We start from the raw sequence: 15,942 nt of genomic DNA, 5'->3' as shown, positions 1-15,942 counted from the left end.
ATGACCAATGCAAAGACAAACTGAGACTAACTCAAAGCTTTTATAATAGCAAAACAAAATATTATAAAACCCAGGAATATTGGGGTAGAGGGGAATTATGACAATGTGCAAATTTCACTCCTGAACAAGCAGAATATAATTATCCACCTTCCAACCTCTTTCCCTCCTCAACATGATTATGATGTAAGATGGGGGAGGAGGAATAAAGAAAGGCTAAGTGTCCCAATGAAGAATGATAGCAAACAATGGTTTTTTTTTTACTTAATTAACTTTATAAGAGAAATATTCTACCTTTAAATCAAAGAAAAGTAAGTTCAAACATACTTCCCACTCATCTCACTAGATGAAATGCAAAAAATAAAAAAATAAAAAAGCACATAAACACAATAATAGGCTATTGCATCTGCAATACCAAATGATTATGATATACGTAAGCATCAACTCTACTCTGCTGGCCTGTCTGGGAATACTAATAAAAAGAAAGTTTGGTGACTTTAATACATTCCCTAGGTAATAAATTCTCTAAGAAGGCTGTGAGAATAGAAGGTGAAAAAGTGAATGCAAGAATAAATGTATTCTGGCTTCCAATATATTGTTTCACCATGAAGAATAAAAAGAAATAAAGAACTAAGTGCTTTTAGAGAATGCTAAAAAATAATAAATGTTTCAGGTCTAAGGTTTCAAAATCTTGCACAAACACAAAATTTAAGATTGTGGTTGCCTATGAAGGAGAACACAGTAGAATAAATGCTTCATGAACTATTAAGATAGAGTGTTTGTTCTTATCTTAACATTAATAAAATATATTACTAGGTTTTAATTTGTGTTTATATACATAACATATATAAACATATACACATATATAAAACATATATACAATACAATTTATATAACACAAATTATATATAACAGTTTTTATTCCTCCTTTTCCCGTGGATGTCAGCATGCTACTTATTGTCTGCTATTGCTAAAAGAAAGCCAATAGTAAGTTTACAACTGTTACAAACCCCCAGTGAATTACATGAAGTGAAATTCTAATACCTGTCAATAAATCCTAGAAATAAACTTTTCCTTACCAGTGATGGCGAACCTATGACACGCGTGTCAGAGGTAACACGCGAACTCATTTTTTTGGTTGATTTTTCTTTGTTAAATGGCATTTAAATATATAAAATAAATGCCAAAAATGTAAGTCTTTGTTTTACTATGGTTGCAAATATCAAAAAATTTGTATATGTGACACAGCACCAGAGTTAAGTTAGGGTTTTTCAAAATGCTGACACACGGAGCTCAAAAGGTTCGCCATCACTGCCTTAGGCTCTCACTAGTAGGTCTCAGCACTGACCCAACCACCCATTGGAAAATCAGTTATTCCCACAAACGGGACCTTTAGTGATATTAATCCAAAAAGTTAACTGAATACAGAACATCTCATCATTTACTTAGGCCAAACTATACCATTAATTCCTCTTAGAAAGGTTTAAAATGGAAGTATGCTTTATCGGCATGGATCACATCACTCTATTTTAGGGTCTCTGAAATATTATTGAGGATCTACAATTTGCTAAAACTTAAAAGAAGACAAACTATATGGACCTGGCCTTTAGCATCCAATAAACTTTGTTTCCAATTAAAATTAAAAACACTAAAAATCTAGAATACTTGTCTTCCCATTTAGAGAAAAAATTAACCCAGGTTCAAACAGGATTAGAGGAATTCAGAAGCAAACTTGAATAAAGGGGGTTTGGGATACCTGTATATGTTGGTAGCATGGCCTTTCATTTTAAGCTATAACAGGCACTGATTATCCACAGTTCTGCTTTCCTTGGCTTCAGTTATCCACAGTGAACACAATCAGAAAATATTAAATGGAAAATTCAGAAATAAACAATTCATAAGTTTTAAATTGTGTGCTGTCCTGAGTAGTGTGATGAAATCTTGTGCTGTCTCAAACTATCCAGCCTGGGACATGAATCAGACTTTTGTCCAACATCTTCCACACTGTACACACTACCCCCCTTTAGTCACTTAGTAGCACCTCAATTAGCAGATCAACTATCATGGAATCACAGAATTTGTGTCCAAGTGACCCTTATTTTACTTAATCATGGCCCCAAAGTGCAAGAGTAGTGATGCTGGCAATTCAAACATGCCAAAGGGAAGTTGTACAGAGCTTCCTTTAAGTGAAAAGGTATGTATGGGTAAAAAAACCCAAAAAAACACAAAAACTTAGTATATTTAGGGTTCACTACTATCCGTGGTTTCAGATATCCACCAGGGGTCTTGGAATGTATCCCTTGCTGATTAGGAAGAATGGAACTACTGCACTATCAACTCATACTCAGAAATAAGAGAATAATGACCAGTAACATCACCACCTTGGACAGGAATAAGGACAATAGTAATTATTATTACAGCTAATATTTATTATGTAGTTACAATATCTTGAGCACTATGCTAACATTTATTAAATGCTATATACATATATCAACTCTTTGATTCCTTATAACACTATCAATAGGTTTTAGTATTATTCCCATTTTAGAAATAAGAAAGTAAAGAAATACAGAGGTTTACCATGTATCTCATTTAATCCTCATAAAACCCCTGTTAGGTAAGTATTATCTGTAGAACTATTGTAATTACTAAGGATTAGAGAATAAGTAACATGCCTACTCACACAGCTAAAAGGTGATAGAGCTGGGACTCAAATCACTACTATACTAATTTAAATTGTGACTGATAGTACTGCTCTATTACCAATGCTTAACATCCGTGCTACTGGAGACTCTTCAGATCTCAAAGTTATATCCTCTATCCTTTTTTAATACAGACTTTAAGATATATATCTACATACATGTATATATCTGGTCTGGTTTGTGATCAAATTATTCAGATATGATTAACAATATGAACTAAAGGAAGACAAGAAAATGGCTGCTATTCAAGCTAATTATTTCTAAAGTCAATTATAGCTAACTATAAATAGTTCTTTAATATATTTTCTGATCATTCATTTATCGATGTATTTATATTGCAACAATTCCACACAAAGGGAACATCTCCATTTTAGGGGGTTCCACGTTCCAGTTATAAATTTCACTAACAGACATAATTTTAAAAAAATTTTAATCTGGTATAATTTCATGTTAATTTTGTTAAAAGTGAATATCAATTTTATTCAAATCCATAAGGTGTTTGCCTTATTAAGCAAACTTTGATTACCAACTACAAGAAAATCTACTATATTTCTCAAGTTAAACAACACAATCTAAAAATTGAAAATGTATACATCAAATAAAATCAGCACCTAAAGTATGTCATCTATAAATTTTTTTTTAAAGAATAGTTTGTTGATTTTTTAGAGAGAAGAAGGAGAGAGAGAAACATCAATGTGAAAGTGCAACATCAATTAACTGCCTCCTGCACACCCCCTACCAAGGACGAAGCCCGTAACTGGAGCATGTGCCCTTGACTGAGAATAAAACCGGCTACCTCCTGGTAGACAGGACAATGCCGAACCAAGCCACACTGGCCACAGTTTGGGCTCTTAAATTTATTTAAATCATGTACCTCTGCTTATAATAATTTGGAGTAAATCAAATATATAGAACTACAGGCCCGGTGCACAAAAATTTGTGCACTCGTGAGGGTCCCTCAGCCCAGCCTACGCCCTCTCGCAGTCTGGAACCCCTTGGATGTCCACGTGCTGGCTTAGGCCCGCTCCCCAGGGTGAACGGGCCTAAGCTGGCAGTCAGACATCCCTCTGGCAGCCTGAAAGCCCTTGGGGGATGTCCACTTGCCAGCGGGGAGCAGGCCTAAGCTGCAGTTGGACTTCCTTAGCGCTGCTGAGGAGGTGGGAGAGGCTCCCGCCACCACCTCTGTGCTGGCAGCCATCAGCCTGGCTTGTGGTTGAGCAGAGCTCCCCTATGTGGGAGCGCACTGACCACCAGGGGGCAGCTCCTGCATTGAGCGTCTGCCCCCTGGTGGTCAGTGTGTGTCATAGTGACCAGTCACTCCCAGTTGTTCTGCTGTTAGGGTCAATTTGCATACTACCCTTTTATTATATAGGACTAGGGGCCCGGTGCACGAAATTCGTGCACTGGGTGTGTGTGTGGGGGGGGGGGGAGTGTCCCTCAGCCCAGCCTGCCCCGTCTCACATACTGGGAGCCCTCAGGCGTTGACCCCCATGACCCTCCAATCGCAGGATCGGCCCCTTGCCCAGGCCTGACGCCTCTGACAGAGGTGTCAGGCCTGGGCAGGGGACCCTCATTTACCCCCATCACTGGTTCTGCCCCCAGCCCAGGCCTGATGCCTCTGGCCCAGGCATCAGGCCTGGGCAGGGGACACCCAGACCCCTCCGATTGCTGGCTCTGCCCCTTGCCCAGGCCTGATGCCTCGGCCAGAGGCGTAGACCCCCATCACCCTCCGATCGCCTGATCGGCCCCTTGCCCAGGCCTGACGCCTCCGCCAGAGGTGTCAGGCTTGGACAGGGGACCCCCATCTCCCCCCGATCACTGGCTCTGGCCCCCGCCCAGGCCTGAGGCCTCTGGCCCAGGAATCATGCCTGGGCAGGGGACCCCCATCTCCCTCTGATCGCTTGCTCCACCCCCCGCCCAAGCCTGACGCCTCTGACCCAGGCTTCAGGCCTGGGCAAGGGGACCATCATATCCCCCCAACCCCCGGCTCGGCCCCCACCCAGGCCTGATGCCTCGGCCAGAGGAGTTGACCCTCATCACCCTCCGATCACCAATCACCGGATTGGCCCCTTGACCAAGCCTGAGGCCTCCGGCAGAGGTGTCAGGCCTGGGCAGGGGACCCCCAGCTCCCCGCGGTTGCAGGCTCCGCCCCTGAGCAGGCCTAACGCCTCTGGCTGAGGCGTCCGGCTCGGGCAGCAGGGACCCGCAGCTGCAGCGGCCCCGCGATCGTGGGCTCCGCTTTAGGCCCAGGCAAGGGACCCCTAGCTCCCGGGACTGCCAGCTTCGACCGTGCCCAGCTCCCATCGCTGGCTCCACCCCTACTTCCTGCTATCACTGGCCAGGGCGGCAAAGGCGCCTGCACCCCAGCTCTTAGCTCCCCCCTGGGTTTCCGATCACTGTCAGTGGCAGGGGGCTTCTTCCTCCTTTCCCTTTCGCCTCCCTGCATTGTGCCTACATATGCAAATTAACCGCCATCTTGTTGGCAGTTAACTGTCAATCTTAGTTGGCAGTTAATTTGCATATAGCCCTGATTAGCCAATGAGAAGGGTATCGTCGTACGCCAATTACCATTTTTCTCTTTTATTAGTGTAGATAGCGGCCTGGCGCATGGGTGGGGACAGCTGGTTTGCCCTGAAGGGTGTCCCGGATCAGGGTCAGGGTCCTGCTGGGGTGCCTGGCCAGCCTGTGTAAGAGACTGAGGGCCGTTTTCAAGCTGGCCACACCCCCTTCAGGATGGGAGTCCCCACTGGGGTGCCTGGCCAGCCAGGGTGAGGGGCTGATGACTGTTTTCAGGCTGACCACACCCGCTTCAGGGTGGGGGTCCCTACTGGGGTGACTGGCCAGCCTGGGTGAGGGGCTGAGGCCGTTTGAAGGCTGGTCACACCCCCTTCAGAGTGGGGGTCCCCACTGGGATGCCTGGCTGGTGAGGGGCTGTTTGCAGGCTGATCAACCCCCCAGTGGGGACCCTCACCCCATGGGAGTGTGGCCAGCCTGGGTGAGGGGCTGATGGCTGTTTGCAGGCTGGCCACAGCCCCTTCAGGATGAGGTCCCTACTGGGGTGTCTGGCCAGCCTGGGTGGGGACTGATGGCCGTTTTCAGGTTGGCCACGCCCGCAGGCTGGAAGCAGGTATCTGGGATTTATTTATCTTCTATAATTGAAACTTTGTAGCCTTGAGCGGAGCTCAGGGCTAGCAAGGCAGGTGGGAAGCTTGGCTTCCTCCATCAACAGGGCAACTCAAGCCTCCTGCTCACTCCAACTCCGTGGCCACCGCCATCTTTGTGACAGAGTGATGGTTAATTTGCATATTACTCTTTTATTAGATAGGATAACTGCTTAAAGTCAAATAGAAAATCATGTACAAGCAAATTATCACCAATAGATGATGTTTTAATGAGCATCTATGCTAAAAAAAAGTACTTGGATAAAAATCCAAACATTATATTCAAATGTTTAAATTATTCCAAATAAAACTCTTACCTCTTTAATATTCAGGGGTCTTCCGCTAAGATCATATTTGTTCATCGTTTCTAGTGCTTTCTTTACAAATTCTTCATCTTTAAATTCAACCACACTTAATTGAGAAAAAAATTGGGGGGAAATTTTTATGTACTAAGGTTATTTTTTTTTTTTACAATCAGAAGTTTAAATTTGACTTAAGATACTTAAAAAAAAAATTCTTACCCACAACCCTATATCCAGGTAGATTTGTCAATATATGCAAAAGAGAAAAAGTTTTATCAGTAGACGAAGTTAATGGTAGAGTCTAACATGTAAATCATTAAAAGCAATCAGTTAACAGTCATTTTTTTTCTTTTATACCTCCAGAACATAAAAGGCAGTGACCACAATTTTTCTATAATTTTAAATATACCTATTTAAGATAGTAGGATCTAGTGTAATAAGCTTGAAGCACATTTTAGATGACTCTTCTTTACTTTTAAACTAATATAATGTAATTGCACAAATTCAACCAAAAGTAATTCAAAGAAATAATTGAAGACTCCAATATACCTGACCTTACATAGTTACAAATATTTTTAAAAGCTATATTGTATACAAATAGTTTTAAATGTATATTTTTCATTTTTATAAAAATCAAAATAGGAAATATTAATCTCACTTTTAATAAAGTTCTCAAACTGGCTGCATACAATTTAACAGCATCCAGTCTCAAGAATGCAAAAAAAGTCACCTATGTTAAAGAAACAAATTTGTAGTATCATTTTTTAAAATAATTCTTTGTCATTATTACTGTTCAAAGTGACACTGGATGTAATGACAAGGTTTTTATGTTTCATGCACCCAACTGTTTTTTGCTAATAAAATTAAATACTGTTAAGAGCTTTCCAGTCTTTCTTCAGCATATTCTTTTCTTGCTGCTAAAAATCAAAATTGACTATCACCCAGTCCCTTCTATGTCAATTTAATCATCAATGTCATTCATAGCAATTGGTCAGAGCACTGCCTCTTATGTCATCCTGTAGGCTACCAAATTAGGTTTTTTCAGTATAAATTCCAAACATACATTCCAAATCAGCACCTTTAAGTTATAGGCCTCTCATGGGACTTTTAGGGAATATTATCAATTCGGTGACTTTAAAAATATCCTTGAAGACATCAAAACACAACAAAAAAAAATCCTATATTAAAATCTATTGTCTAAGAAGAAGCATTACCCTGAGCATTAAAAAAGTGAATGCCCTTTATAAGCATTTACAAAACCCATCCCTTTCAGGAAGCTAGCTTGACTTGTATAAGTGTCAGACTTACTAATATAAAGCCTCAAATCTTGCATAATAAAGTAAAACAAAATGAAACTTAAGTTTCCAAAAAACTGGTACAAGTATTATACAAAAAGTAAACTGCTGAGGAACTTTTAAACCTCAAGCAGATTACTGCCCACAGCACTTACCCTTGATTTTCCTTCCGCATCCTTAAAGAGCTCCACGTATGTAACCTCACCAACTACATAAGACATACAAAAGGAAGATACCAAGAAACAATACATTTAAACACCAGTATCTTGCTTTACTGCACACCTGTGCACAACTCTACAGAAAAGCACCTATTATTCACCAACAATCAAAACCAGACCAACATACCTCCTGTCAATGGCTCTGTAAATTTAACTAATTTTCAGAAATGTACATCATCCACATTCTCTAAAAAAGCTAACCACCATATTAACCTAATTCATACTACAGATCATATTTTGGCCAGCATGATATAGTTGGTGAACAAATGCACATATACATACAAATGGTCCCTTAGCCTATCATATTAAAACATCAACATTAGCACTTTTCAAATAACTTTAGTCGCCTACACACAACAGCTGTTTTAAGGTGACTTCCTACCTGAATGTCTTCAATCATGTTTGCCATCAAACTAAATTTACAAGTCATGCTTCACGGCAAGCCACACACTTTCTAAATAAAGTCAATGAATAAAACCAATCAAATAGTTGTCACCTTACAACAGATACACCAATGCAATTTTTTAAAAATTTATTAGAGGAGATCAGCCTCAAAGCCAAGTACATAGTTTGCAGGACTGTTGAAACTCGATTTTTCAAGAGATAACAAAACTAACTTTTACAAGATCAAGTATTAAAATTATTTTCCCCCAAAACCAACCATGTATATAAAATGTAGTTTTTCAGGTTATTCTGAAAACAAAACTGCAACAGCAGTAACGCAATTTTTAAGTTGAACTGCAGAGACAGCATCATCGCATTCATGACAATGCAAACAAAGTGAATTCCACAGCCAGATTCCAGACTCCACCAAGATAATAACAAAGCAGCTTTTGGGAAAAAATTATCAGACCTTATTATTCATACTTTAACAGCTAAATGTATTGCTTAACTAATGCAATAGCCCTTTAAAAATCTATAAAAACTTCAACTAAACAAAGCAATCACTTTAACAAAATTCTTGGTGGCATGCATATGCTGGCTCGCTACTATCCTGCTAAAATAACAAAAAGAAAAAAACTTTATTTATCCATGCTACCTTGTAATGAAATTGTGTCAAGTGAAAGAAGAGGAAATGATTAATTCATGTGTAAAGAAATAAACAAAAATCAATTATTTGAGTCTGTGTGGCTCAGAGGTATAAAAAAAAAGTTTGCTTAGTTCCCGCCCCCTTCAATGTGATTATTCAACAGTGGGTTTATCATAGATGTTTACCTTTTTCTCTCATGAGATCTTTAATAGCTTGCCATTTCATGTCATATGGGATGTTGCTAATGAAAACTCTGTTCCGATTTGGACCCTTCTTCTCTCCCGTGCCTGAATTCTTGTCTTTTGAATAAGGATGAAATCTATGGGCCTTCTTATTTCCTGTAGATTTTTCCTTTAATTCAGATTTCTCTTCTTTCACTGATTCATCATTCTCCCTATGAATTAAAAACATAACAAAATGGAAGTCTATATTAAGTATTCAATATTTATCACTTCACTTCACAATACTATCCACTAAGTTAGATCTCAGCAAAGCAGCTGGAGAATCAGACTGCTGGCTTTGAAATTACCCAATGCCATCTCTCAAAGCAAGGATTTGGGCATATTACCAAAATTCTCATTTCACAATCCTTTTTTCTATATTATATAGCTGCAGCATCCAAAAAAATCACCCAGTTTTTCTCATCATAATGCATAATAAAATGTTATTGGAACTTTAGAGGGGGACATGCCTAATTTTATTCCTACAGTATGTAAAACTGCCACTTTTAGTGGAGAATTAACTTTCTAGGCCTTATTCAGAACTCTAAGAAATTATTTTACAAAATGATACCTTGAAAATTTTCATCTCTCAAAGGTTAACAGTTTCTTCCCAGAACTTTTCTCCTCCACTGATGAAAAATATAGTTTAAAAAAATAGACATATCTTCATATCTGTACATGTATATATCCCAGATGACTCAAAATTTTTTCTATTTTCAGTTTTGATTAACATAGAAAACTGGTAAGTTATTCTAATATTTTCATGCTCAACATTTTCTGTGTTTTAACCTTTAAACTAGGATTGGACACATTATAGAATCATGTCATTTTTATTAGTATTATCTGTAATAGAGGGATGGAGTGGAGGAAGGGAACACCAACCAGAATTTTATAAAACTACCTTTTAATGAGACCCTAACTGAAAAGTTATTTAATTTATAAAACTATAATCACAAGTCAACTATGTGATGTTACCCATCAACCATTTTTGGATATAAGTATACACTTAAAGTAAACCCTATAGATAAAAATTTAAATATATATTTTTAAAATGCAGTTTACTTTTCAAAAGAAATTTTTTTACAGATATAACAGATTTATTTTAAATGACTAATTACACTAGTGAATTTAAAATTAAGTAAAACTCTGACTTTAAAGCAATTTTTCATAAACATATATAAATAAAAATATCTGGGAATGGCATCCAGGAATCTAAATTTTTTTAAACTTTCTGGATAATCCAATAACCAATCAGGCTTCATAATCCAGGGCCTAAATTATCTTCTAAGCCAAGCAATTGTGAAAACATATACATTGCAGTGCTCCACACACACTAGAATCTTGTTCCATAATATATAGAACTTTTCACACACCACTTTTCTGAGCAAGAAAAAACACAGCCAAATGTGATTTATAAAACTCTACAAAAACAAAAACTAAAAAAACAAAACTATCTCAAATGTGATTTATAAGACTACAAAAACAAAAACTATCTGTGTTATCAGCAGCATCTAGCATTGGTGACTGACTGTACATAACATGTGCTCAATAAATGTTAATTCTTAAATGAGCTTACAGTCAAATGGTGCTGTTAACTCTTAATTTTAGCAGTTTTAAGAGATATTAGGACTACACTTGCTTTGCCACTTTTTCAGACCTTGAAAGGGATACCTTCACTGTCAAACATCTTCCCTCAACAGAAATGGCACAGCTTGAAAGGGATCATCTCACCTGTCCAACTCTAGCAAACTACAGTGGGGCCTTGACTTACGAGTTTAATTCGTTCTGTGATGGAGCTCGTAACTCAAATTACTTGTATGTCAAATCAAAAAGTGAACTAGTGAGACACGTGATGCTGGGCTGATGTTGTGGAGTTCACTGTGACGTTCGTTCGCTGTGCCAACTAGCGGTGGGGTATCTGAAGCTGGCTCGTAACCTGAATTTTAGCTCGCAACTCAAAGCAAAAGATCGGCCGAAAGACAGCTCGTATCTCGAAAAACTCATTAGTCGGGACACTCGTAAGTCAAGGCCCCACTGTACCAAAAATGGCAACGGCTCATCTACATGCATAATTAAGTCTACCTATGGAAGGCAGATTAGTTTAGAGCCAAAGGCATGGTCTGATGAAGAAATTAAGCTAAAATTACTCAATTTCTGAACTCTTTCTATGTCCTAAATACATTATGGAAGACATAATAAAAATATATGTGAATCTCTTAGGAAAACAATGTTATATAATATGAAAATACTGGCACTATATCCAGAAGTTCATGTAATAATTCCCAAACTATTCATTTAGACAAACCTTCCTCTTAATGTACTTGAAATACTGACTGTGACCATTCTTTTTCTTTTTAATTTTCACTGAATTACTTGGGGTGATATTGGTTAAGTTATACAGGTTTCAAGTGTACAATTCTATAACACATCATCTGTATATTGTATCTTGTATTCACCATCCAAAGTAAGTCTCTTTCCATCACCATTTATCCCCTTCTACCTCCCCCCAACCAATCTCGCTCTGGTAATCACCATACTGTTGTACAGACTATGACTATTTTAAGTCACAAAAATGTTATCTATTCTTATGATTGAATTAAGCCTACCCAAATAATAACATAAATTTCTGGAAAAAATCAATAATGAACATCAAACAAGAAAACATAGTTTTAATATGATTTTAAAAACATAAAGCTATAGCATGAGATCCAAAATTAAGCCCAGTTCCACTCTTTACTCATAATATGATTTTAAAAAATACTACAGACAGTCCTCGGGTTACGTAAGACTCGATGTATGTCATTTCGTGGTTACGTCGCCATCTCCCATTTATAAAAAAAAAAAAAAAAGTTTGTCATTTCGACGTATGTACATGTGTGCTTTATGTTTTTTATTATTTATTTATCACAAGTAAAGGTCAGGAATTGTTATTTTTCTTCTCAATTTTTTTTTGTTTCACTTCATTACTGCTGTGTGTGTGCTCCATGTGAGTGATGTAGGTGCTTATGTAGGTGGGTCCGACTTAGGGCGAAAAAAATCACGTTACTTCCCGCCGTAAACCTGAGGACCTACTGTATTCTACTTCAACTATTTCACCCTTCTCCAATGCTTAATATTTTATACTAGTACCCTAATATAACTCTCAATATCCACATAATTAATCAACCTTAAATAATGAGGAGTTACAACAATACTATTTTTCCTCCTTATAGTCACTTAAGAAAAAGAGAGCTAGGATACTATTTGGCACAGAGAAAAAGACAACTACACCTAGGAAAACATCTTTAATTTCTTGTCAAAAGTTGTGAACATACTCACTAAATCCTCTGTATATGAGTTCCATGATCACAAAAGTTCACTTCTACATTTCTTAAGTAAAATACTTATTGGGTCTTTTTAATCATAATACCTTGGGGATAAAAGATGAGGAAGACGTAGTGGTCTCCATCCTGTGACTATGGATTAACCTCAGCAAAAGTCATTTCAATCTTGATAACAAGAGGCACTGTGTTCAATTCTAAGCAATATATATTTTAAGATAATATTTGGTAATTTTATCATCTCTATGAATTCTTATCATTAAAAAATATATGGAAACCATTTGAAGTTTATGCATTGGGTGTTAACTACTCCTGTTGGTTCATAGGGTCCAAAAAAAATGGTTTTTAGATTGCTAGTTACTCAGTGTGAGTAGGTCACCCATGCTGGACCATTACATATTTTTATGGACTAGAGCAGACAATACAAGAAACCCCAGAAAGTAAACTGACCTCTTCACTCAACTTCTTGGAAAAGAAGGTAACAGAGGGATGAATAATAAGCAATATGAAAAGGATCTGCATTTGGATTTACTCCATTTCTTCACCTTGCATTTTCTTTTTCCAATTAGAAGTTAAAGAGATTCTTTCTCCACCTCTCTCCTCTCCTGTGTAACTAGACCGCATTTAAAAGGGATTAGAGACTTTGGGATCTGATGGAAGAAGTTTAGATACCAGCTCTACCTGCTGTGGAAACATACACATTGCAGTGCTCCACACACACTGGAATCTTGTTCCATGATATACAGAACTTTTCATATCCAAGTAAAGTAGGGCTTCTCTCTGTAATCCAAGGCTATCCTTTTTGTTCAAGAGAAAAGGGTGGCAGACCCATGTCTCGATGTTTTTAGAAAGCGCATTTTAAACGTACCATTTCACTGGTTTGCATTCGTATTTATGATGCCAAATCCCTGAAAGCCCACGTCTTGGCAGGCATGCAAGGAAGAGCTTCGGTCACTTTTGGTTCCTCAGGTACTGAGCTGCGCCCACTTTCCTTCGCTGATACCTCCACCTCTATTCGGGCTAAAGACACGGCCCGTCCTATTCAAGCCAAAGGGAGAGCAGGAGTGCCCTAACCAACCTTATGTGCAGTCACCCCTTACTCAGACTGGTCCCGATTTACTGCAGTTTCAAACAGTCTTACACAAAACAGAAGAAAGGGCATGTCCCTGGTCTATTGTCGTATGAGCATATGGTCACTGCTTTCTACGCTGAAGAAGGAAAAGAACGTTTTCACTAAAAAACATCACAGTTTCAACCTCAGGTTTAAAGAGCTGGGCATACACAAATAAATGCCTGACTTCACATACCCGCTTATAACAAGGACAAAGGGGGGCGGGGATGGTAATAACATTTCCTTATAGTCACTAGAAATTATGATGCATTCGCGTCATCTCCATGCTTCAGAGGCGCTAGTGACAGGTGTAATCTTAAAAGTAGTGCATTTCCTCCAATTAAGAAAATATTGCTATGCCATTTTACCAAATTAAGAACCTGCCATCACACACACTGTTTAAAAAAAAAAAAAAATAGCCTGCAGGGGTTGACACACATTTGAGGGGCGGGAAGGGCGAGCAAGGCGCATTTTTCTCCCCCTTTTTAAAGTACCTCTTCTCATTCTAGGGTAACACAAAGGGTTCGGTCTCGCAGCGCATTATTCAACTTCCCCTGGCTCTCAATCCGTTCAGAAATTCGTCTTTACTTTGAAAAACAACAGAGCAACCGAATGCACGGAGCTCAGCACGAGGCCCGGCGGCCGGGAGGACATGTCGATGATGTCATCCCTAGATACTCCCTAGTGATGAACACCAACTGCGGGCCTTTAAAAGCCGGCGCTTCCCGGGGACCGCGGCGGCCGCAGCGCTCGGCTCCGAGGTCCCCGGCCGGAGTCCGGGCCCAGGGGGAGCCGTGACCTCGGCCGGGAGTGGGAAGGGCCCCCGGCCCCGCACCCCGCGCGCCGGGCCCAGGCGAGCGGGCGGCCGGGCGGCCGGGCCTGGGAGCGGCCCGGCTGCACCTGCTCCTCCGGGGCCGCTCCCCGCGAGACCCGGCCCGGCCGGCCCCGGCCCCCGGCCCCCGGCCGACCTGCGCCCCCACCTCGCCCCGTCCCGTCCCCCGAGGAAAAGACAATACATTTTAACGCCGTTGGCGCTGCCGCTGCTGCTGCTGAGCGGAGGCTGCCGCTCCGGCTCCGGCGGGTGCGGTTCTCGCCGCGGCTCTGCGGGCGGCTCCGCGGGCTGCTGCTGCGGGCTGTCGTGGCCGGCGGCGCCCGGCACCTCGGCCTTGTCCGCGTCCGCCATCCCGCCGCCGCTGCTCCGCCGGCGCTGCGAGGCTCCGAGCGTGACAATGGCGGCGGCCGGGGGCGCGGTAACGGATCCCGATTTGAAAAGGTCCCGAGCGCCCAGCGGCCCGGATCTCGCGAGAACCAGTCGGGGCCCGGCGGCGGGGAGGTGGTGGGGGGTGGGGGGTGGGAGTGCGGTGGGGGAAGGGCAGATGCGGTGGCCGGTGGGCCCGCCCTCGCTGCCGCCGGCCCTGCTCCGGGCGGGGAGGGCGGGGCCGGGCCGGGGCCCCAGGTGGGTCAGGCTCTGCCCCCCTCGCCAGCCCGTCGCTCGCCCGCTGGGCACCCAACGGGGGTCTGTGCGGACGGGCCGGCTCAGGGTGTTAGAAACCTCTAGAGCTCGGTTCCGTTCCGACTGTTCATTTCAGGTAGGAGCGGTTTAAATGAGAGAAGCACGCACCCCTTTGCATCGTTAAAGGCGTCTGCAAATCTCCAGGCTTCCCTTGGAAATCCTTTGAATAATGCAAATAAGTCACTTGGCACTTGAATGCCGAGGCACCCGGTGGTTCAATACGTAGTAATTGATGACTGGTTGCAATTCACCAAAATGAATGGCTTTGAATTTCTTGTGAGTTCTGGTTGCTCTTGACAAAGGCTTTCCTTGGACCTCAGCTATCAGCTTATAAAAAGAAGACAAGTTTTTCATTTCTCTAGGAAACAATCAATGAGGAGAACCAATAACTTTTATAAGAAATCTACTAGATTGGCTAATAATAGATATTTTGGTTTTTGGTTATGTCTTTATTATATGCTGATGAAAATTATATTTGAAGCAGTTATAGACTCTTAACCAAATTTAATTACCCTATGGAGTTTTAAAATACAGTCATGGATTTTTCCCCCTAAGTATAAAAAAAAATCCATTAAGATTAACTCCTATTAAGTACTTTAATTTCACATTGAAATAACCTTTTTCAGCTGAAAAATTCAAAGAATTTCTCAAACGCTTCTTTTCATGAAGAAGCAAACATAATTTACATACTTTGCAAAATATTACACACATTAGTAGTAAAGTTGTAGTTAGAAATATGCTCAAGTATTACATAATTCCCCCCTGTTCTTTGACATTTCTATATGCAGGTATCTGTGCTTAATCACAACATTTGATGTTATGCTAGAAGAGTTCATCTGTGTCATCAAACACACAAAAATAAGAACAATTTTAATCATTAAGTACACTTGCTAAAATACTGCTGCTGAAGGTGTTACTGAGATTCTTAAACACAATACACTCTATTATAGTTACTCTATTAAATTGTTTCTCTTCAGTCAATCCTATAACTGTTTGAAGAAGGGAATGGGATTTGATATATATATATATATATATATATATATATATATATATATATATATTATTGATTTTA

General features: G+C 40.4%; 1 protein-coding gene across 2 annotated transcripts in view; it reads right to left on the bottom strand.

Annotated features, from left to right (window-relative positions):
• Window positions 1-14,676, bottom strand: part of MYEF2 (myelin expression factor 2) — a 39,203-nt gene extending 24,527 nt beyond the window's left edge. For both annotated transcript variants that reach the window (XM_059702241.1, XM_059702244.1), the window contains exons 1-5: window positions 14,374-14,676; window positions 8,891-9,099; window positions 7,613-7,665; window positions 6,382-6,389; window positions 6,178-6,271 (exon numbers count right to left, since the gene is read on the bottom strand). In XM_059702241.1, the coding sequence (XP_059558224.1) occupies window positions 6,178-6,271; window positions 6,382-6,389; window positions 7,613-7,665; window positions 8,891-9,099; window positions 14,374-14,540 (531 nt within the window). In that variant the 5' untranslated portion in view covers window positions 14,541-14,676. The remainder of the gene's footprint in view (window positions 1-6,177; window positions 6,272-6,381; window positions 6,390-7,612; window positions 7,666-8,890; window positions 9,100-14,373) is intronic.
• Window positions 14,677-15,942: the final 1,266 nt, after the last annotated feature.

This window comes from Myotis daubentonii, chromosome 1 (assembly GCF_963259705.1).
Source record: "Myotis daubentonii chromosome 1, mMyoDau2.1, whole genome shotgun sequence".
NCBI lineage: Eukaryota > Metazoa > Chordata > Mammalia > Chiroptera > Vespertilionidae > Myotis > Myotis daubentonii.
This window is presented reverse-complemented; position numbering and strand designations above follow the sequence as displayed.